This window comes from Pantherophis guttatus, chromosome 8, assembly GCF_059756535.1.
Source record: "Pantherophis guttatus breed Tessera chromosome 8, ASM5975653v1, whole genome shotgun sequence".
NCBI classification, from domain to species: Eukaryota; Metazoa; Chordata; class Lepidosauria; order Squamata; family Colubridae; genus Pantherophis; species Pantherophis guttatus.
The window spans coordinates 9172466-9198261 of NC_142070.1; the positions used below are offsets into that span (position 1 = coordinate 9172466).

The window sequence follows — 25796 nt, forward strand, 5'->3', positions numbered from 1 at the left end:
GAGTCCCAGCTGATGACTAGAGGGAAAAAAACTGTTTAAACTCTTGCCGCGGGGCTTCAAAGGGCCGTCCTACAGCTGATCAGTGTTAAAAGCAAACAAATGAGTCGGGTCGTAAGTGCGAGGACTGGTCGTAAGTGCGAGGACCTTCCAGAAATGACTGACCAGCTAGCCACGCCCACCTAGTCACATGACCTCCAAGCCACACCGACAAAATAAGCCACGCCCACAGAACCGGTAGTAAAAAAATTTAGAACCCACCCCTGCTGTGCGCGCATAGAATCGGTACGAAAAGATTTGGAATCTCACCACTGATTGAGAAGATAGCAATACATTGAGACTCTAGAAAAAGTGCAGAGGAGGGCAACCAGGATGATTAGGGGACTGGAGACTAAAACACATGAAGAACGGTTACAGGAACTGGGCATGGCTAGTCTAGGGAAGAGAAGGACCTGGGAGACATGATAGCAGTGTTCCAATACTTGGGGGGCTGCCACAGAGAGGAGGGGATCAAGCTATTTTCCAAAGCACCTGAAGGTCAGACAAGGAATAATGGATGGAAACTGACCAAGGAGAGATTCAACCTAGAAATAAGGAGAAATTTGATGATAGGATGAGCAATCAACCAATGGAACAGCTTGTCTTTGGAAGTTGTGGGAGCTTCATCGTTGGAATCTTTCAAGAAGAGATTGGGCTGCTGTTTGTCAGAAATGGGGTAGGGTCTCCTGCTTGGACGGGGGGTTGGACTAGATGACCTACAAGGTCCCTTCTGTTGATCTGTAAAAAAGAATATTAAATTCCCAAAATAAAATATTTAAAACAAAACAGCATAATCAGGAGGTTTAATCCTCACAAAAGCCTGATGGAATGGCAACAATAACCAATTGTCTGATTTCAGTGAAATCAAGTCAGTGTTTATTGCAGTCATAAGCCAGTGTGCTGTACACTTCAAGATACACTTTTTTCTTTTTTACTGGTGCTAATACTTGGGGGATGTTTGAAATCCCTGATCAGCAAGTGGAAAGCTGCATCATGGATCCCAAACATCTGACTCAAGAGAATATCAAATCCGACTCAGTTTTTTTTACAATCTTCTCTTTTTGTTTTGTTTTCTTCTCCACCTCGGGCAGCTTGTAAAGAGTTGTGCTCGACTTGCACTAATAAATTTGGATGTACTTCCTGCCAAGCTTCGCTGCATTTGAAAGATGCCCAATGCGTGACATCATGTGGGGAAGGATTTTTCCCGGGACCTCTCCAATGCACAGGTAAGAAATACCTGCGTTAGGTAATCTGAACTCTACCCATCTCTGAACGGAAAAATGAGGTCAAGGAGAGGTTGAATAACAATGAAATTTTAAGAAAAGATAATGCAGAAGTCCACATGCTTCCTTAGTAAATTCTTCATACAATACTCAGCGATGGAGCTCCCATATTTGGCTTGACATAAAGTGGTTAATAGAACCAGCCTATCTCATCTCTTATTGTTATTTGAGAAGTTGTGTCCAACCCTTTGTGACCCCATGGACAACGTTCCTTCAGGCCTTCCTGTTCTCTATCATTCCCCGAAGACCATTTAAGCTCCCACGGACTGCTTCAGTGACTCCATCCAGCCACCTCATTCTCTGTCGTCCCATTCTTCTTTTGCCCTCAATCTTTCCCAGCATTAGGCTCTTCTCCAGTGAGTCCTTCCTTCTCATTAGGTGGCCAAACTATTTGAGTTTCATCTTCAGGATCTGGCTTTCTAAAGAGCAGTCAGGGTTGATCTCCTCTAGGACAGACCGGACTGATCTCATCTCTACCTTCCCCTAAATTCTCTTTAGCTAGAATAGAATAAAATAGTGTAGAATGGAGTGGGGTGGGGTGGGGTAGGGTACGGTAGGGTAAGGTAGGGTAGGGTAGAGTAGAGTAGAGTAGAACAGAGTAAGGACAGGACAGGACAGGACAGGACAGGACAGGACAGGACAGGAATAGAAATAGAAATAGAAATAGAAATAGAAATAGAAATAGAAATAGAAATAATAGAAATAGAAATAATAGAAATAGAAATAATAGAAATAGAAATAGAAATAGAAATAGAAGTAGAATAATTTATTGGCCAAGTGTGATAGACACACAAGGAATTTGTCTCCAGTGCATAAGCTCTCAGTGTACATGCAAAACAACAGTAATAATAATAATAATAATAATAATAATAATAATAATAATAATAATAATAATAATAATATCAAAATAATAATAATAATCATAATAATGATTCCAATAAGAGAAGGTAGTGGAACAGATGAGAATACCGCCATACTTCATGGGTAAAACTTAGACATAAAACAATACTGTGAGAATTAGCATTTCAGTAGAGTAATGGCACAAGGGAAAAAAAACCTCTCTGTCTTGAGTTGTTTTGGCATGCCGTGCCCTGTAGCAGCGTCCTGAGGGGATGAAAAGAAAATGAAATAGTTAATTTAGATGGGAGGAAAAAAAAGTTAATTAGTACTAAACTGATTTCCATCAAAGGAAAGAAACTTTTGAAACCCAGATCAAGTCGGTGCCAGGCTCCTCAAAATTATTCCAAAGCTATCTAGTGCTGCTAAAAACCAGCCACGAGAAAAAGAGAGTGTAGGTGGGTAGGTGTCAGAGACCCCACCGTTCATCATTTCATTTCGCACCAGCCATTTTATCAACCTTGCTAAAAGATTAGATTCGGTCTCCTTGCATTCAAACAGTGGACTCGCCATGGCCTTTCGCTGGAGTGACTCAAATTCTTTCGGCCTGAGTTTGCAAAAAGCTTGCAAAAGCTTGAACGGACATAACTCATTTTCACTGGAGGCTTCTGGCATCCTAGGAATGTCAAAATGGGTTTTGGCAAGGGCTAAGGTGAGAGGAGGGGGAGATTAAAAAGAACCAGCGGCTTAAACCTGGACACGAAGGGAGTGGAGACAGAAAACAGGCAAGTCAAGTCAAATTCAGATTTGCTCATTTTAATATTGTGCGTGATATCGTCCCATGTTTGTCAGCTCCCTTTTTAGTAATAATTTTATGAAACATTGCAGTTCGAAAGATAAAAAGCAATGCAAACTAAGCAAATGAATAAAAGAAAAAAAAATAGAAAGGGCAAAAAGGAACAAGAAAAAAAGCAAGGAAAGTAGAAAAAAATAGGAATATGTTAAAAAAAGAAATATAAAGAAATGATTTCCTCCTTCATCACAAGTATCAATTTTAGTAACTTAACACCTTCTCCTAAAATACAATAAATAATCTTCCCATATCCTGTCTATAAATAAATCCTTAAGGCCTCATCATTGTTCAGTCCTGATACCAAAAATCCATTAAGAACTTGTTAAGAGATTACAATACAATCTATTTTAAACTTGATGAAATAAAACAACTTTATATTCCCTTCCCTTTTTACAATCTTGATCTTTAATCCTTCAAATATATTAGAAATTGATTTCTTTTTATTTTTCCTTTGTCCCTTCTCAAAAAAAATTTTTTTTCCCCAAAAACTTTAACAAGTGTCCTTTGTAAATCCAATAAAGGAAAATTATCCAGATCAATCCCTTGGTTTCTTTAAAGGTGTATCCTTTAAATTATTCCAAATTCACCCCCAAATTCATCAAAATTTATGTACAGACTTTTAGCTATACAATTTGGGATGAGGACCCTTTGAATGGTGTGGGAGTAGGAATGGATTTCCAGAGGGGGAAAAATTGCAGACTACAGGAACCAGGAGCACCACTCAGGTGACCCTGAGGACACAGATAAACCTCCAAGTGGCCTCAATGATTCTCTAAAAGGATGCAAATGACCAGCTGTCTGCAAGGAAGATAAATCCTTCCATTCCCCACCATCCAGTCAGAGCTGAAGAAGCTCCTCGGATGAGAAGTGAAACGTCTTCAAAAGAAAAAACAAGAAAGTCCAGTTGCCTCCTGAAAAAGCACCTTTGGGATAAATGAAAGATTGTAAGTTGAGAACTACCTATAACTGTGATGACGAACCTATGGCACACGTGCCACAGGTGTCATGCGTAGTCATATCAGTGGACACACAAGCTCAGCTCTGGCACGCATGCGTGCGCCGGCCAGCTAATTTTCAGGCCTTCTGGGCCCACCAAAGTAAGGAAACAGGTTGTTTCCTGCTTCTGGAGGGCATCAGGGGGTGGTGGGGTAGGCCCGTTTTCTCTCTCACCTGGCTCCAAAGCCTTTCTAGGAGTCTGGGGAGGGCGAAAACGACCTTCCCCACCCACCCTCGGAGGCCCTCTAGTGGCCAGAAATGACCCGTTTGCCAACTTCTGGTGGGACCGGAAGGCCCGTTTTTTGCTGTCCCCAGCCTCCAGAGCCTTCTGGTCCCACTGGAAGTTGGCAAACGGGCCGTTTCTGGCCTTCGGGGGTGGGTGGGTGGGGAAGGCCGTTTTCGCCCTCCCCAGACCCTTAGACAGGCTCTGGAGCCAGGTGAGGGAGAAAAACGGGCCTACGGGGCCATCACGTGCCAGGAGCGGGGGAGGGTCGCACGCACATGCACGGGGGCAGGGTGCATAGAATTATGGGTGTGGGCATGCTCGTGTGTGATCCCCCACACATACCCCTCTTGGCACGTGATGGCAAAAAGGTTAGCCATCACTGACCTATAAGATCGAGCTAGGGACTTGCATGACTTCTGCAATTCTGTGTTGAATATTTTTGTGGCTTCCTGCTGCTTTTACAAGTGGTACACTTCTACCTCAACATTTTCAAGTTGATTACTAACTAACTAACTAACTAACTAACTAACTAACTAACTAACTAACTTTATTGTCATTGTACGTGTATACACAGTATACCCATACAACGAAATTCACTTAACCCCCAAAGACCAGGTCCAACACACATAACAATCCCCAAACACACCCCCACCCACCACAATTCCCCACCCCTAAACCACCCAAACATCCACACAACAGACCAAGTAATGCTGTCCAACAGCTCACTGATGGTGGCCCTTTAGTTCATTGTTGAGTGCAATTATAGCTCTGGGATAAAAACTATTCAGAAAACGTGTAGTCCTAGTTTTAATTGTTCTGTATCTTCTGCCAGAAGGCAACAGTCCAAAAAGATTGTAAGCAGGATGGGAAGAGTGTCTTGAGAATGTTATGCAACTTTCTCAAACAGCGAGATTCGAAGATGTCGTCCAGGGCTGGTAGCTGGAGCCCGATGATATTCTGGGCAGTTTTAATGATTCTCTGTAGAGCTTTTTTGTCCGCTACAGAGCTGCTCCCATACCATGCAAGAATGCCGTATGTCAGGACACTCTCAATGGTGCTGCGATAGTAGGACAGAAGTAGAGGCTGAGATAGATTTATCTTCCTGAGCATTCTCAGGAAGTATGGCCTCTTCTGTGCCTTCTTCACAAGCATGTTAGCATTCGTAGTCCATGAGAGGTCCTCCGAGATATTTATTTATTTAATTATATTTATATACCACCCTTCTCCCGAAGGACTCAGGGCGGCGAACAGCCAAGATCAAATACATAAATATAAAAATTAAAAACAATTTAAAACCAGGTTAAATACTTTGGCCCATAATTAAAAACATCCCATTAAAATCCAATTTAAAATTTAAAACCGTTAAAATTAGGCTAGCCCGGCTTGCTGGAATAACAAAGTCTTCAGGGCACGGCGGAAGGTACGCAAGTCCGGGATCCTCCGTACCTCCGGGGGCAGCTCGTTCCAGAGGGCAGGACCCCCCACTGAGAAGGCTCTCCCCCGGGGGGGGTCGCCAATTGACATTGTCTGACCAACGGCACCCCGAGGAGCCCCGCCGTGTGGGAGCATATTGGCCGGTGGGAGGCTGTCGGTAGCAGAAGGCGGTCCCGTAAGTACCCGGGTCCTAAGCCATGGAGCGCTTTAAAGATGTTAATCAACACCTTGAATCGCACCCGGAAGACCACTGGGAGCCAATGCAGCTCACGCAGGAGTGCCCAGACGTACTAAATGTTCACTGTAGAAAGAGTGAGACACAGGCTGTCCTTCTGCCAAATCAGTTCCTCTTAGTGTCTCCTTAAAGACTATAATCAGCCACAGAGGCAGTTAAGGAGGGCTGATTGAGAAGTTAGGATTCACCGAGAAGCGAGCATCTGTAGGACAGCTGTCTAGCAAAACTGGCCAGGCTTTATCTAGGAATCTCCTTTCGTTCGGGAAGCTTCCCTTTTAGGAAGCATTTATTTCACTGCCTTTCAAACCGTAATGTCAAGTATCCGAAGCACTTAGAAAATGAGAACAAGGATTCCATCTGCCGCTTCGGTGGCAATTTGCATGATGCACGAATTAACCTTCACGATGCAAAGCCAGAAGACCAGATGCCAGCTTGGCATTTGTGCACCGAACAAAAGTAACCTGAAGGGAAATATAGAATGGAATGGAGCAGAGCAGAATAGAATAGATGAGAAAATAGAATAGAAAATTAGAATAGACTGCTGTGATGGCGAACCTATGGCACGTGTGCCGGAAGTAGCACACAGAGCCATATCTCCGGGCACGCGAGCCGTCGCCCGTTGCTCTTCCAGGTTCCAGCACACTGGCCAACTGGTCTTGATGGGCGCGGGAGTTCCGGAACCTGGAAGAGCAGCCGTAATTTAGGTGCGTCTTATACACCAAATGTAGCCCCGCCCACCCACCGGCCCCCACCCTTTGGCCTCTGCCTCCCAGCAGTTACCTCCTTGCAGCAAGCAGCAAGAAGAAACAGCTCGTTTCAGCTTCAGCACAGCCTAATTAGCACAAGTTGATTGGATCGGCCTCCTGACTCTCAGCTGTTTTGCCTTTCAGCTGTTTTGCGCAGGCCTCTGCTGCTTGCTGCAAGGAGGTAAATTGCTGGAGCAGATTATTTTTTTCTTGTGCTAATCAAGCTATGCTGAAAACGAAAATGAAAGTAAAGCAGGCTGTTTGCTGTTTGCTGCAACTAGGCAAAATTGCTGGGAGGCAGATTTCTTTTTCTTGTTTTCCTCACCAAAAAAGGTAGGTGCGTCTTATAGTCCGAAAAATACGGTAGTTATTTTGGCCTGCAATGCCCCTGCTGAGGGGAGGAGTCAAAACAGTTTATGTCCAGGATTTGAGACGTCTGTAGCTCATATATGTACAGTTCAGTTTCCATATATTAAAAAGAAGGAATCTTTGATTAGGCTGCAGGTAGTCCTTGATTTAAAACCGGTTGCTTAGCAGCTGTTCAAAGTTACAACGGACCTCCCCGTTGTGGGTACTTACGACCTGGTCTCCACATTCCAACGGCTGCACCATCTCTCCTGCAGTCACACAAGTCTACCTTGGGCACTTGGCCAAGAACCTCCATTTACAACTGCTTGCAGCATCCTCGTATTTTACAACCGTTTCACCCAAACCAGGAAGTTACATCTGGATGTTGGCAAAAGCGGTGCGTGGTGAAACAACGGTTCCCTTAACCACCGCCACAAAAATGTTCGTTAAATCAGGTTGGTCACCCGGGTTTACCCAGTTTACGACTGTTGTGACATACATGACAGGCAGGCTCCATTACGGTCGTAAGTCGAGAGGACTATCCATATACACGGCCGTATGTCTTGGGTTCTCTCCGTATATACGTCCATATGTGTTGTGGTCTTTTACTCCTTACTCCTGTGTTGTTTTCTTCTTGCTCCTCTTTGCAGTGTAACACAGGGGTGTCAAACTCAATTTCATTGAGGGCCACATCAGGGTTGTGTTTGACCTTGGGGAGCCGGGTTGGGCTTGGTCAGGGTAGGCGTCACCAGCTCGACATCACTCGTGTTGGGGACACCTGTGGTGGCCCAAGCGCTCTGCCAGCAAAAATGGGCTCCGTTTTCAGCTGCCACAGCCTCCTGCAACCCTCTGCCAGCGAAAACGGAGCTCAGGAGGGCCACACGCAGCCCCCCCCCCCCCGAACGCCATTTTTACTGGAAGAGGCACCGCGGGCTGGTCCTTTGCTGTTTTCAGGGCAGCCCCGCAGGACAGATCTAAGCATCCTCTGGGCCGTATCCGGCCCCCGGGCCTTGAGTTTGACACCCCTGGTGTAATACATGCCTCTGTTCTGACCTACGCTTCCCAAGAGCATGAAGCACACTCCTCGTCCCGATAAAATCTCTTTTATTTCGGTTAAAGGGAATTCCTCTCCAGGAAAGTCCCGGCAAACAGTCTTTCATGAGATTTCACAACTACAGACCTTTATCAGGCTTGGAGAGCTGCCAGGCCGATATAGGAATATATTGGTATACGAATATTGCTATATAGCAGTGATGGTTAACCTTTTTGCCGTCGCGTGCCAAAAGCGTGGGGAGCATGGGGGGGTCGCGGGTGCGCGTGCCCACATCCATAATTCAATGCGCCCCGCCCTCCCACGCATGCACACGTGACCCGCCCACATTCCTCCTGCTTTTGGCACGTGATGGCACGGTGGGCCCGGTAGGCCCATTTTTCCCCCTCCCCAGGCTCCAGAGGCTTTCTAGGAGTCTGGGGAGGGCAAAAACAGCCTTCCCCATCCCCCCCCCCCCCCCCGGAGGCCTTCCGGAGGCTGGAAACAGCCAGTTTCCTGACTTCCGGTGGGACCCGAAGGCCTGAAAATCAGTTGGCTGGTCCGCGCATGCACGCTGGAGCTGAGCTAGGGCAACACTGGCATGCCCACCAATATGGCTCCACGTGCCACCTGTGGCACCCGTGCCATAGGTTCGCCATCACGGCTATATAGCAATAGAGCAGCAATTCCTTGGCAAGAAGTCAGGAACAGATCTTCACCCTAATGAATTGAACTAGTGTGTCTCCTGCAAACGCCCCTCCCCTTTCGCTCTTCTTTATTCCCTATGGGAGGGACCATTCACCGTCCACCTGTGCCTTTACTCCCGAGTCGGCCCTTGTTCCTTAGCTATTCTCTTCTCCTGGCAGCTCTGTGCATGCGCGCATCGGGAACAGGCCCCAGGTGTTCTTCTGCCCCACTGATATCCGACTCTGAAGGCAGCTGAAAACTGTTGGACGGCCCTGGCCCCCTCTCTGCCTCCGACGCAGAGCACTCATCAGAGCCTTCCCCAGACTTCAGGACTGGCCCAACCTCCTCACTGTCTGAGTCTGCCCCCAGCTCCGCTGGCCGCTGGCGGGCCACAACAGCCTCCCTCCAGTCATCCTACAGTGGGAAACAGCAACAGCGTTTATTTTATTGCTGATTTTTCAGCTCCTTGCATCCATATTTGTATGCGTGGGAATTTTTCCTCTGATCTTTTCTCCGGGGAGTTCCAGCAGCTTGCTGAATTCTGCTTGGCTGCCCTTTCCATCACAGCAACAGAAAAGCAACCAGAAAGCAGCGCCTTTCAGAAAGGGCTCATAACTCATGCGTTCCCCTTTCCCTACCCCGAGTTCTGCTCTGTGACTTAAGGCACAAATAGCACAGCAGCAGATCAAACTAGCGGGAAGTCCCGCCCAACCCTCTGATGTTGCAGGGAAACAAAAGCTAATTGACCCAGCGCCCACGTACTCTTGAAGAAATCTGCAATTCTGGGAAATAATTAATTAATTACGATCCAACGAAGAGACATTCGACCGCATTTCAGTATGTAATCAAAACTCCAGAGACACCCCCCCCACACACAATGGAAACAGGAAGGGATATTACAGGCAACCCGGCTTTCCACATGAATATGTACAAGGCGTGGTGATTTACCGCTTTGCTATTTCCATTGGTTTCTGTTAAAATATACCTGCACTTTGCTGCTAGAAAAGATATTCAAATAACGTAAAATAACGATGCAAAAATCATATGTTCAACTTCAAACTCAGGTATCAATTTTCCAGTCCAACTTTTTCCTTCCTTCCTTCCTTCCTTCCTTCCTTCCTTCCTTCCTTCCTTCCTTCCTTCCTTCCTTCCTTCCTTCCTTCCTTCCTTCCTTCTTTCCATCCATCCATCTTCTTTCCCTTCCTCCCTTTTCTCATCTTCCTTCCTTCCTCCCTTCCTCCCTCTCAACTTTTTCCTTTCCTTCCCTTCCCTTCCCTTTCCTCCCCTTCCCTTCCCCCTCCCTCCCGTGGGTTTCCCATCCTTTCAGCAAAAGTCTGCTCCCAGTGAGCTCTATCATTTTTCAATTCATCAAATTTAATTTAGATGAGTGAAAGAATAATTCCATTATTGCTACAGTTAACCTGTCGAGAATCAAAACTCAAGTCAGTTTATTCCAAAATGCTGATACTCATTCACAGATGTTCACCCGAATTCTTCTCTCTCTTGATTTAGAACATTTTTCAAAGAAACATTTTATGCGTAGCCTCCGGTCTCAATTGCTAGTTGAGAATAGTGGCATCTATCTATCTATCTATCTATCTATCTATCTATCTATCTATCTATCTATCTATCTATCTATCTATCTATCTGTCCATCCATCCATCCATCCATCCATTTATTTATCTCTGTCTGTCTGTCTGTCCGTCCGTCCGTCCGTCCGTCCATCCATCCATCCATTTATTTATCTCTCTCTATCTATCTATCATCTATCTATCTATCTATCTATCAGTCTATCTATCTATCTATCTATCTATCTATCTATCATCCATCCATCCATTTATTTATCTGTCTGTCTATTTATGTCTGTCTGTCTATCCATCCATCCATCCATCCATCCATCCATCCATTTATTTATCTCTGTCTGTCTATCTATCCATCCATCCATCCATCCATCCATTTATTTATCTCTGTCTATCTATCTATTCATCCATCCATCCATCCATTCATTTATTTATCTCTGTCTATCTGTCTTTCTATCTGTCTATCTTTCTATCTTATCTATCCATCTATCCATCCATCCATCCATCCACCCATCCATTTATTTATCTCTGTCTGTCTGTCTGTCTGTCTGTCTATCTATCTATCTATCTATCTATCTATCTATCTATCTATCTATCTATCTATCATTCATTCATTCATTCATTCATTCATTCATTCATTTATATCAACCAGCCAACCAAAATATACATTTTGAAATATATCTTTTAAAAATATATAAAAATAGGGTATTTATAGGTAGCTGAAGGTATTTAAGGGCTGCGTCATGTGACGAAACAGATGCAGTGTTTTAATTTCTTTCTCTAATTGTTTTCGGAGAGGCCGTTTGAAGGCAACTCCCAGAATCCCCTTCAGTGGCTGCATTTCTGGTCCTCCAGGAGTTTCATCTCTGTGGGATGGGAGGATTGTAGACTCCAGTGTTCTTGCTGTTCAGAACTGAGATAGATAGAAGGACCCACTGAGGCTTGGATTAAATCAGTCGATGGACAAATAGAAAGGGGAAAGGACATGCCTGAGTTACAATTACAAGTTTCCTCTTGTAAAAGGAGATTCTTTTTTTCCATGACCCGAAGATACTTCGTGGAGTTTTCTTCAGCTCTTTTTCTCTCTCCCCACCCTCCCTCTCCCTGTGTTCCCACAGGCTTCCTTCTAAAATGAAGATGATTGTGCAAACCAATTTGCTATGGTTCTTTCTTCCTTGACAGATATTTCTTTTAGAGGAACTGTGAATTAATTAAAAAAGGGGAAATTGGAGATTTGTAGGGAACATTAACCGCTCCATTATTATTCATGAAGTCCACGGGTGACTTCAGCGTTGGGGTTCGGACGCAGAGAAAACTTCGCTTCTTAGAATTGGGTGACAGAAGGAGACGCACCACTTCGGCAGGGCTCTTAACAGGGTAGGGCAGAGATGGCGAACCTTTTAGACGCCGACTGCCCAAACGGCGTGTGTGCACCAGGGGTGAAATCCAGCAGGTTCTGACAGGTTCTGACGAACCGGTAGCAGAAATTTTGAGTAGTTCAGAGAACTGGCAAATGCCACCCCTGGCTGGCCTCAGAGTGGGGTGGGAATGGGGATTTTGCAGTATCCTTCCCCTGGCGTGGGGTGGGAATGGGGATTTTGCAGTATTCTTTCCCTGGAGTGGGGAAGGAATGGGGATTTTGCAATATCCTTCCCCTGGAGTGGGGAGGGAATGGGGATTTTGCAGTATCCTTCCCCTGGAGTGGGGTGGGAATGGGGATTTTGCAGTATCCTTCCCCTGGAGTGGGGTGGGAATGGGGATTTTGCAGTATCCTTCCCCTGGAGTGGGGTGGGAACGGGGATTTTGCAGTATCCTTCCCCTGGAGTGGGGTGAGAATGGGGATTTTGCAGTATCCTTCCCCTGCCACGCCCACCAAGGCACACCATGCCCACAGAACCGGTAGTAAAAAAAAATATGAATTTCACCACTGGTGTGCGGTTATGCCCAAACTAAACATGTGCGAATATGTGCATGCGTGGAGATGCACAAACGTGCGCCTGCACGGACATGCGCAGCCGAGACCCGAAGACCAGCTGGACAGCGGGGCATCCCAACACCGGCAGCGTGGCAAGAGGTAAGATCTTTTTCTTTCGTGAGCTTCTGTTTCGTCGTTTGCACCGAGACGGAAGTTCACGAAAGAAACGCCGTGGAGATCTGACCTGGGGCGACGGCGCGCGTCCCAGTTGAGAGGGCTCTGGGTGCCATCTCTGGCACGCATGCCACTGGTTCACCATCAGGGGGTCGAGTCCCCTAAATGGCTGCAAACCCTTTTTCAAACCACGAGTATACAGGTAGTCCTCGACTTAACAGCAGTTCATTTAGTGACCGTTCAAAGTTACAACGGCATTGAAAAATGCGACATATGACCGTTGCTTATAATTATTATTTATTTTATTTATTAGTCATATTTCTATGCCGCCCACTCTCCGAGGACTCTGGGCGTCTTACACCAAAGACAGTATACTAAATAGCATATTGCCCCCAACAATCTGGGTCCTCATTTTACCCACCTCGGAAGGATGGAAGGCTGAGTCAACCTTGAGCCAGTAAGATTTGATCTGCTGATCTGCTGAACTAGCAGTCAGCTGAAGTGGCTGCAGTACAGCACTCTAACCACTGCGCCACCTCGGCTCATACGACCGTTGTAGCAACCCATGGTCACGTGATCAAAATTCAAGCGGTTGGCAATTGGTTCCCATTTATGACGGTTGCAGCCATCCCCTTTTGCGACCTTCTGACAAGCAAAGTCAACGGGGAAGCCAGATTCACTTAACAACCGTGTTGCTAACTTAACAACTGCCGTGAGTCACTTAACAACGGTGGCAAGAAAGGTCGTAAAATGGGACAAAACTCACTTAACAACTGTCTCGCTTAGCGATGGAAATTTTGGGATCCATTGTGGGTCGTAAGTCAAGGACTACCTGTAATGTTTGTAAGATGGGCGGCTATATACATTTTCCAAATAAATAAACCATGAAATCAATTTTTTTTAAAAAAATCAGCCTCCTTTATCTATAGAAAAAATAATAACTGGGTACGTTCTCCTTAGGCATCGACTTTATGACATTTTGCAAGTTCAAAACAAACAAACTTCATTTACGCCCATTAATGCAGATTTAGAAAACTTGTTTGACGTTTGATTGATATGCGTTTTACGCTACGCATCCATAGTTTCTGCCTTCTTTGTGGTTTTATTTCTCTGTTGGCTTTTGTTAAGTTGGTTATTGGATTTCCTTGGTTTCTTCTGCGTACGTTTTGCTTTTTTTTTTCCCCTCCCTTTTTAAAAAATATTTCTTTCTGCAAAGCAAATAAATAAACGCACTTAGAAATATAGCCGAACCTAGATGGTGCAGGAAGTTAATAGCTTTCCTGGTTTGCAACCCTGGCTTAATCACCACTTCTGCGAAGAAATCCTGCTTTTAAAGCGTTGAAGTATTTCATCGGAGACATTCGGTGTGTCTTCTCTGGCTGATCTTCCTATCTTTTTTCTCTCTTGTTTTGCAACTTGTGTAAAGATCACCCTGGAGGCCTCTCAATTTCAGACGTTGCCTGGGCTGAAATCTGCTTAGCTTTAATAAAAGAAGCAAGATTTCACACACACACACAAACACACACACAAGACTATAAAATGATAAGTTGTGCAGAATTGCAACTGGAGCGATGTTCCACTTTGACCCTCCTTTCACAGTTTATTGTTAAAGACTAGCCAGAAGGTAAAACTACTAAATGACGGATCTTGGTTATAAATTACAAATTTGGGGTTTTCCTCCCTAGTCTTACGAATTTATATCGGTGGGTACACATCCCTCACACCCAAGTCAGGATTAGATTTTTGGCTCCCTGGCAAGCTGATACGTGCCTGCCTGTGGGAATTAAAAATAAAGTTTAGAACATTTGGATGAGCACGGGTATGATTATTTTTTAAAAAAAACAAAACCAACAATAGCTAAAAAAAAGCTCTGATGTAAATTCTGGCAGCACAGGACTTAACATGCCACGATCATTACAAGCGCCATAAATAAAATTTCCCTGTTCTCGGTGACTCCCCCACTGCTTTCTAAATACGGCCTCCAATCTGTGCTCTTCCCTTTATTTCATGGAGTGACATTCAGGAGGAGATACTGTATTAACCTTTCCAGGAAATACAAAACTATCCCTTGGCCCTTTTGGTATATACAGAGTCACTCTTCATCCCTCCTGGGCCTGAGTGCCAGCGGATGGATTTGGGCCAGGTGATATTTGGTTGGCCCATCAACCTATTTTTAAAAACCAGGCGTGTTTTTATCATGTGTGTAGTCAAGAGGACATTAAAAATGCACAATGCCTGTGCTCTACATAGGGACAGAAAATGAAAAGATCTTCCTTCCTTCCTTCCTTCCTTCCTTCCTTCCTTCCTTCCTTCCTTCCTTCCTTCCTTCCTTCCTTCCTATCCCTCCCTCCCTCCCTCCCTCCCTCCTTCCTTCCTTCCTTCCTTCCTTCCTTCCTTCCTTCCTCTCCCTCCCTCTCTTCTCCTTCCTTCCTTGCTTCCCTCCCTCCCTCCCTTCTTTCCTTACTTCTCCTCCTCCTCCCTCCCTTCCATGATGCAAAACTAATTTATTTAACAGCATCATTTCCACGGTGCTATACGGATAGGCCTCATTTAGCAACCGACTTGCTTAGTGACAGTCTGCAATTAAGATGATGATGAGAAAGTAACATTTCAACTGCCTGTGTTTACAAGTTTTGCAAGTCGGTAAGAAAAGCAAAGCTGTAGGATTGTTAGCACAGCTGTGGTTTTCCTTCCTTCCTTCCTTCCTTCCTTCCTTCCTTCCTTCCTTCCTTCCTTCCTTCCTTCCTTCCTCTCTCTCCCTCCCCCACTCTCTTCTCCTTCCTTCCTCCCTCCCTTCTCCTTCTCCTTCTCCTCCTTCACCTTCGCCTTCTCCATTCCCTTCCATGATGCAAAACTAATTTATTTAACAGCACCATTTCCACGGACCTATACACATCGGCCTCATTTAGCAACTGACTTGCTTAGTGACAGTCTGCAATTACGATGATGATAAGAAAGTAACTTTTTAACTGCCTGTGTTTACAAGTTTTGCAAGTCTGTGTAAAGCAAAGCAAAGCTGTAGGATTGTAAGCACAGCTATGGTTTTCCTTCCTTCCTTCCTTCCTTCCTTCCTTCCTTCCTTCCTTCCTTCCTTCCTTCCTTCCTTCCTTCCTTCCTTCCTTCCTTCTTTCCTTCCTTCCTTCCTTCCTTCCTTCCTTCCTTCCTTCCTTCCTTCCTTCCTTCCTTTCCCTCTCTCCCTCTCTTCTCCTTCCTTCCTTGCTTCCCTCCCTCCCTTCTTTCCTTACTTCTCCTCCTCCTCCCTCCCTTCCATGATGCAAAACTAATTTATTTAACAGCATCATTTCCACGGAGCTATACAGGTAGGCCTCATTTAGCAACTGACTTGCTTAGTGACAGTCTGCAATTACGATGATGATGAGAAAGTAACTTTTCAACTGCCTGTGTTTACAAGTTTTGCAAGTCGGTAAGGAAAGCAAAGCTGTAGGATTGTTAGCACAGCTGTGGTTTTCCTTCCTTCCTTCCTTCCTTCCTTCCTTCCTTCCTTCCTTCCTTCCTTCCTTCCTTCCTTCCTTCCTTCCTTCCTTCCTTCCTTCCTTCCTCTCTCTCCCTCCCTCCCCCACTCTCTTCTCCTTCCTTCCTCCCTCCCTTCTCCTTCTCCTTCTCCTCCTTCACCTTCGCCTTCTCCATTCCCTTCCATGATGCAAAACTAATTTATTTAACAGCACCATTTCCACGGACCTATACACATCGGCCTCATTTAGCAACTGACTTGCTTAGTGACAGTCTGCAATTACGATGATGATAAGAAAGTAACTTTTTAACTGCCTGTGTTTACAAGTTTTGCAAGTCTGTGTAAAGCAAAGCAAAGCTGTAGGATTGTAAGCACAGCTATGGTTTTCCTTCCTTCCTTCCTTCCTTCCTTCCTTCCTTCCTTCCTTCCTTCCTTCCTTCCTTCCTTCCTTCCTTCCTTCCTTCCTTCCTTCCTTCCTTCCTTCCTTCTTTCTTTCCTTCCTTCCTTCCTTCTTTCCTTCCTTCCTTCCTTCTTTCCTCCCTCCCTCCCTCCCTCCCTCCCATCTCACTCATTGTGACTCCAAGCAGTTTACCGAAATAAAACCACAATAGAAGAACCAATACTACGCCCACCCACTCCCCAACCCATCTTCCAGTAGTCCAACCCCCTGCCCAGACAGGAAACCCCACACCACTTCAGACGAATGGTTATCCAACATCATCTTAAAAACTTCCAGTGATGGAGCATTCACAACTTCTGGAGGCAAGTCGTTCCACTGATTCATTGTTCTACCTGTCAGGAAATTTCTCCTGAGTTCTAAGTTGCTTCTCTCCTTGGTTAGTTTCCATCCATGGCTTCTTGTCCTGCCTTCAGGTGCTTTGGAGAATAGCTTGACTCCCTCTTCTTTGTGGCCGCCCCTAAGATACTGGAACGCTGCTATCCTGTCACCCCCTCCTCCTTCTTTTCATGATGCCTTTTCCAGACCTGAAACTCCCTTCTTTTTGTTTTCCTCTCCTCTCCCCCTTTTATCTAGCTAGGTGGTCTTCTTTGAGCATTAAGAAGAATTGATGCCTGCTGAGTACAGTAAAGGAGCTGCTCTAATTGACTTGGAAATGTTTCCCTTTGCCTCCAGCTTGTCACGAATCCTGCGCTACGTGCCGGGGTCCGACTGCAAACAACTGCTCCACCTGCCGAGACCCGTCTCTCGCGTTACTGGAAGGCACCTGCGTGGCTAATTGCGGGCAGCGGTTCTACGTTACGGATGGAGTTTGCAGAGGTAACAGCCACCCCGCCGTGCCGTGTCTTTAATTCACTTTTTAGCAAGGACAGCTGTTGAGATCCGTGCAGCTGTTTACCCCGTATCAGGGTTGGAGGGGGATCATCAGGTGTGTGTGTGTGTGTGTGTGTGTGGAAGCTTTCCCCCACCCCCCATCCTTCATTGCTGGTGAGAGTACAGCAGAGGTGGTATTCATCCGGTTTGGACCGGTTCGGGCGAATCTGTTGCGGCAACTGCAGGTGGCCCTGCCCAGACGGACGTAATGCCATCCTATTTAGCCACATTTTCGAGGCCGGGCGCATGTGTGAAAGGTGTGCTTGCGAGCAAAGTTCATGCGCGGAAGACATGCGCGTGTGAGCGAATCGGTGGTAAGAATATGTGAAACCCACCATTGGAGTACAGGGTAGTCCTCGACTTACGACCGCAATTGAGTCCTGTTGTTAAGTGAGACCCGGATCCGGGTCATAAGTCCCCTGTTTCAAGCAGGTCGTGACTTTGAACGGTCTCTAAGCAACCAGTCATAAGTCAAGGACCTGTATCGTGCTCACTTACACTGTCCAGAAGGAAGACATTGTATGGGTAGTCCTCGACTTGCGACTACAGTTGAGCCCCCTCAATTTCCGTTGCTAAGCAAGACCGTTGTTAAGTGAATTTTGGCTCATTTTATGTCCTTTCTTGCCACAGCTGTTCAGTGAATAACTGCAGTTGTTAAATTAGTTAGCACTGTTGTTCAGTGAATTTTGCTTCCCCATTGACTTTGTTTGTCAGAAGTTCGCAAAAAAAGGGGGGGATCACATGACCTCAGGACACAGCAACGGTCATAACTATGAAGCAGTTGCCCAGCACGTGAGTTTTGATCACATGTCCATCAGGATGCTGCGAAGGTCATAAGTGTGAAAGTGCGACGGTCATAATAACATGTCACATTTTCAGTGCGGTTGTCACTTTGGGCGGTCACTAAACGAACTGTTGTAAGTCGAGGACTACCTGTAGGCGCGCAGGTGAGTGCCTGTGGGAGAGAGACAACAACAAACGCACAAAATGTATGAAACTACCCTTTTTTTGGGGAAGAGATTTTCATACCATCTCCGATCTCTTCACAACAAACTCGCCCACTTCTCTGTTTGCCTCAGGGTCAGGCATTCCTTTAAATTCATAGTCACCCTTCTGAGGGAAAACTTTGTTTAACCAGACGGCAAACACAACATTATCCGGAGTTAAGGGTGGGTTTATCAGCAGAAGAGGGCCACACCTGCTAGCGTAAATATTTGGTGTTAAAACGCCACTCCTTTTTCAAGCCCTCTTGGGGAATTTTAATAAGAGACAGAACCATTGGGGGGGGGGACTCATCCTCATACAGCATTCATGAAAGGATAAATTAATTCCCCCCCCCCCGGCGTTTTACCATTACCTAGTACAGGTAGGGACGCGGTGGCTCAGTGGCTAAGACGCTGAGCTTGCCGATAGAAAGGTTGGCAGTTCAGCGGTTCGAATCCCTAGTGCCGCGTAACGGGGTGAGCTCCCGTTACTTGTCCCGGCTTCTGCCAACCTAGCAGTTTGAAAGCACGTTAAAAAATGCAAGAAGAAAAAAATAGGGGGCCACCTTTGGTGGGAAGGTAACAGCGTTCCGTGCGCCTTTGGCGTTGAGTCATGGCGGCCACATGACCACGGAGACGTCTTCGGACAGCGCTGGCTCTTCGGCTTTGAAACGGAGATGAGCACCGCCCCCTAGAGTCGGGAACGACTAGCACATGTGCGAGGGGAAACTTTACCTTTACCTTAGTACAGGTAAGTCCTCAGCTTACGATCACAAGTGAGCCCAATATTTCTGTTGCTGAGCGAGACAGTGTGTCCCGTTTCACGACCTTGTTAAGTACATCGCTGCAGTTGTTCGGTTAGTAACACGGTTGTTAAGTGAATCTGCCTTCCAACCATTGACTTTGCTCATCAGAAGGTCGCAAAAGGGGATTGCGTGACCCCGGGACACAGCGACCGTCATAAATAGGAGCCCGTTTCCAACTGTCTGAATTTTAATCCCATGATCAGGCATGGGCATACATTTCCAGGCTTGGAAATTGAACTCTGCAAAACGAGTGGTAAAAAAGAAATTGGATTTAAATCTCACTGAGATTTGGCTAGGCCTAGTAAGCTACCGACCTGGGACCTAATTATAAGTAGTCCTTGGCTTACGACCACAGTTGCGCCCAAAATTTGTGTTGTTAAGTGAGATCAGTATTTAAGTGAGTTTTGCCCCATTTTATGTCCTTTCATTGCAGTTGTCAAGTTAGAAACATGGTTGTTAAGTGAATCTGGCTTTTCCCCATTGACTCTGCTTGTCAGAAAGTCGCAAAAAAGGGGACCATGTGACTCTGAGATGCTACAACCGTCTAAATATGAACCAGTCTGGATGTTGAACACATGACCACAAGGACACTGCAACGGTCACCATTGTGAAAAATGGGCATAAGTCACTTTTCTCAGTGCTGTTGTAACTCGGGACAGTCCCTAAATGAACTGCTTTTAAGCCGAGGGCTACCTATGTCTAATCGGATTCTCCTCTTTGCCAGCTTGCCAGGAAGGTTGTGACAGGTGTTACCTGGACCGGCTGAGATGCTTGTCCTGTGCTTCAGGCCGAGTTTTGCTGGATGGCAACTGCCTGTCGGAATGTCCCCATGGCTACTACGCGGATGGTTCCCGCAAATGTAGAGGTAAGAGTCTTGGGAATTCTTTGTAAATAGGTTTTGGAGTATTGAACTTTTGTTTAACAGAGTAACGGAGTTGGAAGGGACCTTGTAGTCCAACCCCCCGCCCCCCCCAAGCAGGAGACCCTACACCCTTGATGGCAAACCTATCAGATGGCATGTGTAGCCATGTTGCCTGGAACGCCAGCTCAGCTCTGGTGCGCATGCCGGTGTTGTGGCTCCGTTGCCTGAGCCTGGGCTATCGACAGATGCAGACTCTGAGAGTGAGGGAGAGGAGTTGGCAAGGCCTCCCTCTCCAGGACCTTCCTCTCTGGCAATGCCTCCGGAGGACACTGAAGGCCAAGAGATAGGCCCAGAGCCAAGCACATCCCCGCAGCCACAGGTGGACAGCGACGAAGTAGATAAGTGCTGGCTGGATCCTCGGCAGTGGCGCAGGGAGAAGCGTGCGCAGCAGAGGGGAAGGCGTGCCAGAGATTAGTTGAGTCACTGGACCACACCCCACAGGGTATAAATGTGGGTGGGGTGGCCGGTGACGAGCAAAAACTAGAAATAATCCACGATCTCTGCGTTACTGGACTTCTGCCTGCCTTGTCGGACTGCGTTTGGACTAATCCTTGTATTGTTGAAACTTTGCCTGCTTTATCAGAATGCTTGCAGTCTAATCTTTGTTTTGTGTGAGTAAAGTCTGAATTGGCAGCTAGCCACTGGGTTGCTGCCAGCTTTATCTTCAAAGATTTTGTCGTGTGGCTTATGAACTCCAGGCCGTCTGTGGGGGTGCGTGTGTGGGACAGGGACAGAGCAGCCGGAGCCTCTCTAGGAGTCTCTAGAGGCTGGGGACAGCAAAAAACGTCACTTCCAGCCCAACCGGAAGTTGGGAAATGGGCCATTTCGGGCCTCCAGAGGGCCTCCAAGGGGGTGGGGAAGGCTGTTTTCGCCCTCCCCAGATGCATAGAGAGGATCTGGAGCCAGGTGAGAAAGAAAAACGGGCATACTGGGCCATCACGTGCCAGGAGCGGGAGGGGGGGGTCACACAGGTGGGGCGGGGCGCATAGGATTATGGATGTGGGCATGTGCGCGCATGAACCTCCCCCACCCCTTCCTGGCACACGGTGGCAAAAAGGTTAGCCATCACTGCCCTACACCATTTCTGATAAATGGCAGTCCAGTCTCTTCTTGAAAGCTTCCAGTGGTGAAGCTCCCACAACTTCTGAAGGCAACTTCTGTTCCACTGGTTGATTGTTCTCACTGTCAGAAAATTCCTCCTTATTTCTAGGTTGAATCTCTCCTTGATCAGTTTCCATCCATTATTCCTTGTCTGGCCTTCAGGTGCTTTGGCAAATGGCTTGACCCTCTCCTCTCTGTGGCAGCCCTTCAAATATTGGAAGACTGCTATCATGTCTCCCCTGGTCCTTCTCTTCACTAGACTAGCCATGCCTATAGTTCCTGCAACTGTTCATCACATGTTTTAGCCTCCTGTCTCCTCATCATCCTGGTTGCTCTTTTCTGCACTTTTTCTAGACTCTCAACATCTTTTTTATAGTGTGGTGACCAAAACTAGATGCAGTATTCTAGGTATGGTCTTACTAGGACTTTATAGAGTGGTATTAGTACCTTTCTTGATCTTGATTGTATCCCTCTGTTAATGCAATTTACGATTGCATTGGCTTTTTTGGCTGCTGCTGCTGCACACTGTTGGCTCATGTTTAATTGGTTGTCCACTAAGATTCCAAGATCCCTCTCACAGTTACTGCTATTAAGCCTGGTTTCACCCAGTCTATATGCGTACTTTTGTTTCTTCCAGTTATTGCTCATCTTCAGTTCTTACTCGTTGCAGCTCCTCTGGCAATCTCTGGTTAAGGATCCCACACTTGCATACAGTTACCCAGCCACGCTTACATGTAGTCCTCAACTTACGACCAATCTCTTAGTGACTATTTAAAGTTACGACAGACATCCCCTCAAAATGTAGTTTGTGCAATATTAAAGAGATGGGCAATAGACAATAGAATAACAGAGTTGGAAGGGACCTTGGAGGTCTTCTAGTCCAACCCTCTGCTTAGGCAGGAAACCTTACACCACTTCAGACAAATGGTTATCCAACATCTTCTTAAAAACATCCAGTGTTGGAGCATCCACAACTTCTGGAGGCAAGTTGTTCCACTGACTAATCGTTCTAATTGTCAGGAAATTTCTCCTTAGTTCTAAGTTGCTTCTCTCCTTGGTTAGTTTCCACCCATTGCTTCTTGTCCTGCCCTCAGGGGCTTTGGAGAATAGCTTGACTCCCTCTTCTTTGTGGCAGCCCCTGAGATATGGGAACACTGCTATCGTGTCTCCCCTAGTCTTTCTTTTCATTAAACTAGACATACCTAGTTCCTGCAACCGTTCTTCATATGTTTTAGCCTCCAGTCCCCTAATCCTCTTTGTTGCTTACGATCAGGATTCCAACAGCTGCCCGTCCGACGGTCATGTGACCAGAATTTACTATTTTTTTTTGCTGTAAACTAGTGATGACTTCCGGTTTCTGGCAAAAATACCCCCCTGGGGGACAATGGGTTTCCTTAACGACTGCTGTGTTCGATTAATGTCCAAGAGGATTCTTTGAAAGACCATGATAGTTTGCTTAACACTGCCCCCCCCTCCCAAAATGAAAAATGGGTCAGTCACATGATGACCTGGTTAATAACGGACTTCGTAAATCGAGGACTACTTGGCCTGTCGCTGATAGGAAGCAACTGTAACCCTTCAGACATTCTTAAGAGAACGTCTGTTTCTCCGGAGAAACTCGGAGAAATTTCAATTTCTAACTAATTCATTGAACCTCCTTGGTGGAGAACCTTTGTTAGGATATGGTTTGAGCCTAACAAGTTGTCCAGGCAATATATGTGTTCTGTGACTTTAATATGAATATGTATTGTGTGACTTTAAAGTTTTACTGCTGATTCATTGTAATGCTAAATCATGCTGTAATTATATAATCACTGGTTGTGAACGTATTTAAGAAAGGTACTGTAACATATTCAGTTGATGATAAGCTACCATTGTGTGTGGAGTTGCAATCATTGTGCTATCATCGATTGGATGGATCTGCTACCATTGTTGTTTGTGAACCAGAGTGAGTTTGTTATTCTAACCAACTACTGTTTGTGTGGTAAGAAGATTTTGTATCACTGGACTGATTTAACTGGCAAAGGCTTGGATTGATTTAAAGACTATGAGATTGTTTTTTCACTATAAAGTAAACTTTTGATAAACCAGTTTGCACATCTCTTATTCATTGCTCTCAGCAACGTTTCTCTGTGCTCTACACTCTGCTGGTTGGCAGAATGATATGTTAGCAGATGGTAGCAGAGGATACAACAATATCCTTAACAACCTTAAAAAGTTATTTTGGATCAATAAGCATCTACGATTATCTATATTTGAAAATATCCTCGACCTATGACTATGGTTGAACTCAACATTTCTGTTGTTAAGTGAGACAGTTGGCTCAGGGTCATGTGATTTCCCCTTTTGTGAACTTCTGACACGCAAACTCAATGGAGGAAGCCAGATTCACTTAACAACCGTGTTGCTAACCTAACCATTGTGGCGATTCACTTAACAACTGTGAAGCAAGCCAGGCCGTAAAATGGGACAAAGCCCACTTTAAAAAGTGTTTCACTTAGCGACAGATTTTTTGGGCTCAGTTGCGGTCGCAAGTCGAGGACTACCTGTATAGGTATGTGCGTTCGTATGCACCGTACGTGTATGTGTGCAGGTAATAGCTTCATGCTTGGTTGTGTGAAAACACTACATGATCGATGCTTTTAGCTTCATTGAAATCAACGCTGGTATTAAGTGGTCAGGGAGTAGAAGAATTTTATTTAAAAACAAGCCGGCTTGCTGTTTAGTGTTGCTGTTTTGCATAACGAATAGATCCTTTGCTTAAATCAGCTGCTGTAGTCTTCCTGGAATACTGATGAGCTGAACAGGGCTCCATCTCTAAATAAGAGTCTTCCTTCATATTATCTGGTTAAATAGCACTTGGGTGCAGGAATCGAGGTAGGAGGGAGGTTTTTGGAGGAGCCAATCCATACGCAAGAGCCGTGGTGGCGCAGTGGTTAGAACGCAGTATTGTAGGCTGACTCTGCCCACCGCCAGCAGTTCGATCCTGACCAGCTTGAGGTTGACACAGCCTTCCATCCTTCTGAGGTCAGTAAAAATGAGGAGCCAGATTGTTGGGGGCAAATAGGGTGACTCTGTAAAACTGCGTAGAAAGGGGCTGTAAGCACTGTGGAGCAGTATATAAGGCTAAGTGCTACTGCTTGTGAAGGAAGGAAGGAAGGAAGGAAGGAAGGAAGGAAGGAAGGAAGGAAGGAAGGCAGGCAGCCATAGTGGCACATTGGTTAGAATGCAGTATTGCAGACTGACTGTTAAGGATATTGTTGTGTTAACCAACCAGCAGAGTAAGTGCACAGAAAAACGGTACTGAGAGCAATGAATACAATACATACAAACTGATTTAACAAAGCTTTTATTCTGTAGTGAAAAACAGTTGCATAGTCTTTTAGTCAATCCAAGTCTTTAGCCATTCAAATCAATCCGAAGTTACAGATATCTTCTTACCAGACAAACAGCAGTTGGTAATAAACAGCAATTCAACACTGGTAACAAATCACGATGGTAGCATATCCATCCATGATGAGAACTCCTTCATACATGATGAGAGCAGTTCCAATCAACAGTTCCAGTCAAGCAGCAAGTCAAGCAATGATGAGAGCAGGTCCAACAATGACTATAGCTCGGCTTCCTTCTTATATATAGTTTACACTAGTAATTATCCACTTAAGATAAGTGAAGTCAGGAGTGCAATGACTCAACAGTACAATTATGATAATTGCAGTCAGCATTCAGTCAGCAGTCATTAGTCATTACAATGACTCAGCAGTACAATTACTCAGAATTACATCTTAGAGTTACAGAATACATTTAAAGTTATAGCACACATATATTGCCTGGACAACTTGTTAGGCTTATACCATATCCTAACGATGACTCTGCCCACTCCAGCAGTTCGATCCTGACCGGCTTAAGGTTGACACAGTCTTCCTCCTTCCAAGCTCAATAAAAATGAGGAGCCAGATTGTTGGGGGCAAATAGGGTGACTCTGTAAACTGCTTAGAGAGGGGCTGTAAGCACTGTATAATTGCTATTGCTTGGGAAGCTATTGCTTGCCGTGTCATATAATATATATACCCACATATATTATATGACACGGAGAAACAACGGAGCCCAGTTAGGATGTATACTTGTCCATGGCGAGAAAAACGAATCTAACGAGTTTACCAGACGGATGGCAAAACTGTTACAGAATCTGGCGGCCCTGCTCGAAATACCCATGTTTCGCCAAAAATAAGACCGGGTCTTATTTTCTTTTGGGCCCCAAAATAAACACCAGGGCTTATTTTCGGGGGGGTGTCTTACTTTCCTACCTTCCACCCCCATGTACAGGAGGCCCACTTCTGCTTGCTTGCAGTGGGGCAGGAGGCTGCGTAGTTTGCCAGTGCCATTCAGCCATTCACGTCCCGACACCTGCCTTGCCTCGCGATTGCGGCAACACAGTTGACCAGACAGTATGGGTGGCTGGCTGGCTACACAGGCTCATAAGTAGGACTTATTTGGTGGTGTTGGGGGTGGTGGTGTAGAGCTTATATTAGGCACACACCAGTGGTGGGTTCCTCCCGGTTCGGTCCGGTTCAGCTGAGCCGGTAGCTGTGACGATATGACGTCACCGAACCGGTTCTCCTCGCCCTCCCACCCCCCCACGTTATTCTTACCTTTTATTTGGTCCCACCCCAAATCTATTGCTGCCTCCTGAGTCCCAGCTGATGACTAGAGGGAAAAAAGCTGTTTAAACTCTTGCCGCGGGGCTTCAAAGGGCTGCCCTACAGCTGATCAGTATTAAAAGCAAACAAATGAGTTGGGTC

General features: G+C 45.8%; 1 protein-coding gene across 1 annotated transcript in view; it reads left to right on the plus strand.

The window, feature by feature from the left end:
* Positions 1-25796, plus strand: part of FRAS1 (Fraser extracellular matrix complex subunit 1) — a 447420-nt gene that overhangs the window by 192738 nt on the left and 228886 nt on the right. Inside the window, exons 13-15 of the mRNA XM_060687010.2 lie at positions 1128-1262; positions 16985-17128; positions 19696-19836. Coding sequence (XP_060542993.2) covers positions 1128-1262; positions 16985-17128; positions 19696-19836 — 420 coding nt within the window. The remainder of the gene's footprint in view (positions 1-1127; positions 1263-16984; positions 17129-19695; positions 19837-25796) is intronic.